The sequence below is a fragment of the Etheostoma cragini genome, chromosome 5, assembly GCF_013103735.1.
Source record: "Etheostoma cragini isolate CJK2018 chromosome 5, CSU_Ecrag_1.0, whole genome shotgun sequence".
Taxonomy (NCBI): domain Eukaryota; kingdom Metazoa; phylum Chordata; class Actinopteri; order Perciformes; family Percidae; genus Etheostoma; species Etheostoma cragini.
Window position 1 is genome coordinate 30,911,201 of NC_048411.1, and position 2,375 is coordinate 30,913,575.

The 2,375-nt window shown below is 47.7% G+C and overlaps 1 protein-coding gene across 1 annotated transcript in view; it reads left to right on the top strand.

Annotated features, from left to right (window-relative positions):
* The first annotated feature begins 1,990 nt into the window (after positions 1-1,990).
* The window catches only part of LOC117945077 (AN1-type zinc finger protein 5-like), a 3,915-nt gene continuing 3,530 nt past the window's right edge, over positions 1,991-2,375 (top strand). Inside the window, exons 1-2 of the mRNA XM_034872331.1 lie at positions 1,991-2,171; positions 2,255-2,357. Coding sequence (XP_034728222.1) covers positions 2,003-2,171; positions 2,255-2,357 — 272 coding nt within the window. The 5' untranslated portion in view covers positions 1,991-2,002. The remainder of the gene's footprint in view (positions 2,172-2,254; positions 2,358-2,375) is intronic.

Consider the following 2,375-nt stretch of genomic DNA (forward strand, 5'->3'; position numbering starts at 1 on the left):
ACCGCGCTAACGCCGACATTTAACCTGCAGGCGCAGCATATGGTCCTCGCTTTCTTTTTTTAACCCTCATGTTGTCCTCGGGTCTGACCCGAAGACACCAGGGACAGCTGGAATCTGAGAAATCTGACTCCATGTCCTGACCTGGTGTTGTCTTCCCTTGGACCGCCAACCCATACGACATTATGCTAATTTCTTAGTTAAAAAGGCAGAAGTGATGAATTATTTTGACAAATAGTAGTTAACCCTTGTGTTGTCTTATTTCATCATTATCGCTTTTTTCCCCCACATTTGTCACCTTTTCAGTGTTTTGATGTTTTTAATATTGACATTTTCAGCGCTTATATTTTGACGGCCCATTTGTTTTTTTCCACCACTTCAACTGCAAATGTAATAAAACACCCGAAGTTTAATGACGTTATCGTTGGTTTCATCCGGAAAAGAACGTAGTCTGGGTTCCATACAACGTCCAGTCATGCATCAGTCGTATATTTAGGCATTTATGATGTATAAAAACTTTAAAATGGGTTACATTTGACAACACGGGGTTAGCCTGGAGATGTTGGGTTTTTATTTTCTGGTGTCGGAGGATCAGATGCTTCCTCTCTCTCTCTCTCTCTGTCTCTGTGTCTCTCTCTCTCTCTCTCTCTCTGTCATGCTGATTTTCATCGGTTGCCGCCCGTTACACAACTTCCTGCTGTATTCTTGCAGCAGGGCGACCACGTCACATCTTGCCCAGTTACACACGCACAGACTCAGACACACAGACTGACACACACTCACTCAGACGCACATACAGATACAGAGACACACAGATATATGCACACAGACACACACTTGTTTAGCGTTAGGAGAAGTGACGCGAGATGATTTTAAAGGGAAACACGTGACGCTGTCGACCGATTGGTTCCTCAGGTTCAGTGTCTTGTGTCTCTGTGTGTGTCTCTGTTTGTGTGTGTGTCTCTGTGTGTGTGTGTGTGTCTCTGGCTGTCTGAGCTGTGGAGGCAGAGCTTGTTGTCTTTTTGAAGGAGGGGAACAGAGTGACGAGTCATTAGTAATCATGACAACACACACACAACACAATTACCCTTTTGTTAGGAATGAACAACAGAGTACAGCGGAGGACAGATGTTTACCCACAGGCTAATGTTGACTATGTAACACTAACAGGGACGTTGTAGAGCGTCCTCTGGTGGACAGACTATGCAACACCATCACTAACAGGGACGTTGTAGAGCGTCCTCTGGTGGACAGACTATGCAACACCATCACTAACAGGGACGTTGTAGAGCGCCCCCTGGTGGACAGACTATGTAACATCATCACTAACGGGGACGTTGTAGAGCGCCCCCTGGTGGACAGACTATGTAACACCATCACTAACGGGGACGTTGTAGAGCGTCCTCTGGTGGACAGACTATGTAACACCATCACTAACAGGGACGTTGTAGAGCGTCCTCTGGTGGACAGACTATGTAACACCATCACTAACAAGGACGTTGTAGAGCGTCCTCTGGTGGACAGACTATGAGAGAGAGAGAGACGCGGGGGGGGGTGCTCTTACACGTGTGTTAGGTGTCAACTGTTAAATTAATTGCTGATTTTCTTCATGTAAAAACAGGTAAATTATGACAATGGGAATATGTCTGAGGACATCTGAGGACGCCATCTTGGGCTTTTTGGGAACCACTGATCTACATTTTTCACCATTTTCTGACATTTTAGAGACAGAACAACTAATCCCATAATCCAGATAATAATCCAGATAATAATCCACACATTAATCATCATGGAAGTAATCATTGGCTGCAGCACCAGTGCAGAGACCTCGTGTTGAAGGAAGTACTTCGTTATATATCTGGACGTGAAGGCTTGTTTACGTTTATGAGATCTTGTCCTGAGAGACGCAGATTTCCTGGGTTTTGTCTTTGTAGATTGGAAACTGTCCAAAACAAACGTCCCTTTGGGGACATTAAAGTAAATCTTATCTCTCTCTCTGTTAGCCATGGCCCAGGAGACGAACCAGAGCCCGGTGCCCATGCTCTGTGCCACCGGCTGTGGTTTCTACGGCAACCCTCGAACCAACGGCATGTGCTCCGTGTGCTACAAGGACCACCTGACGCGGCAGCAGAGCAGCGACCGCATGGACCGCATGGGCCCCCTCAGCCCCATGGGTAGGTCCTGATTCCAGAATCAGCAGTAATAGTAATGTCCTGGTCTGCTGTGTCTAACGGAGGGGGTCTGTGGTCTGATTCAGGGTCGGCTGGTAGTCCCGCCTCTGAGGCCTCGGCCATCCAGAGACTAGAAGCCAGTCTAGCCAAGGTGGACGCCTCCCCGGCCTCGTCGCCCGACATGTCCAGGTCAGTACCCGGGGGGGG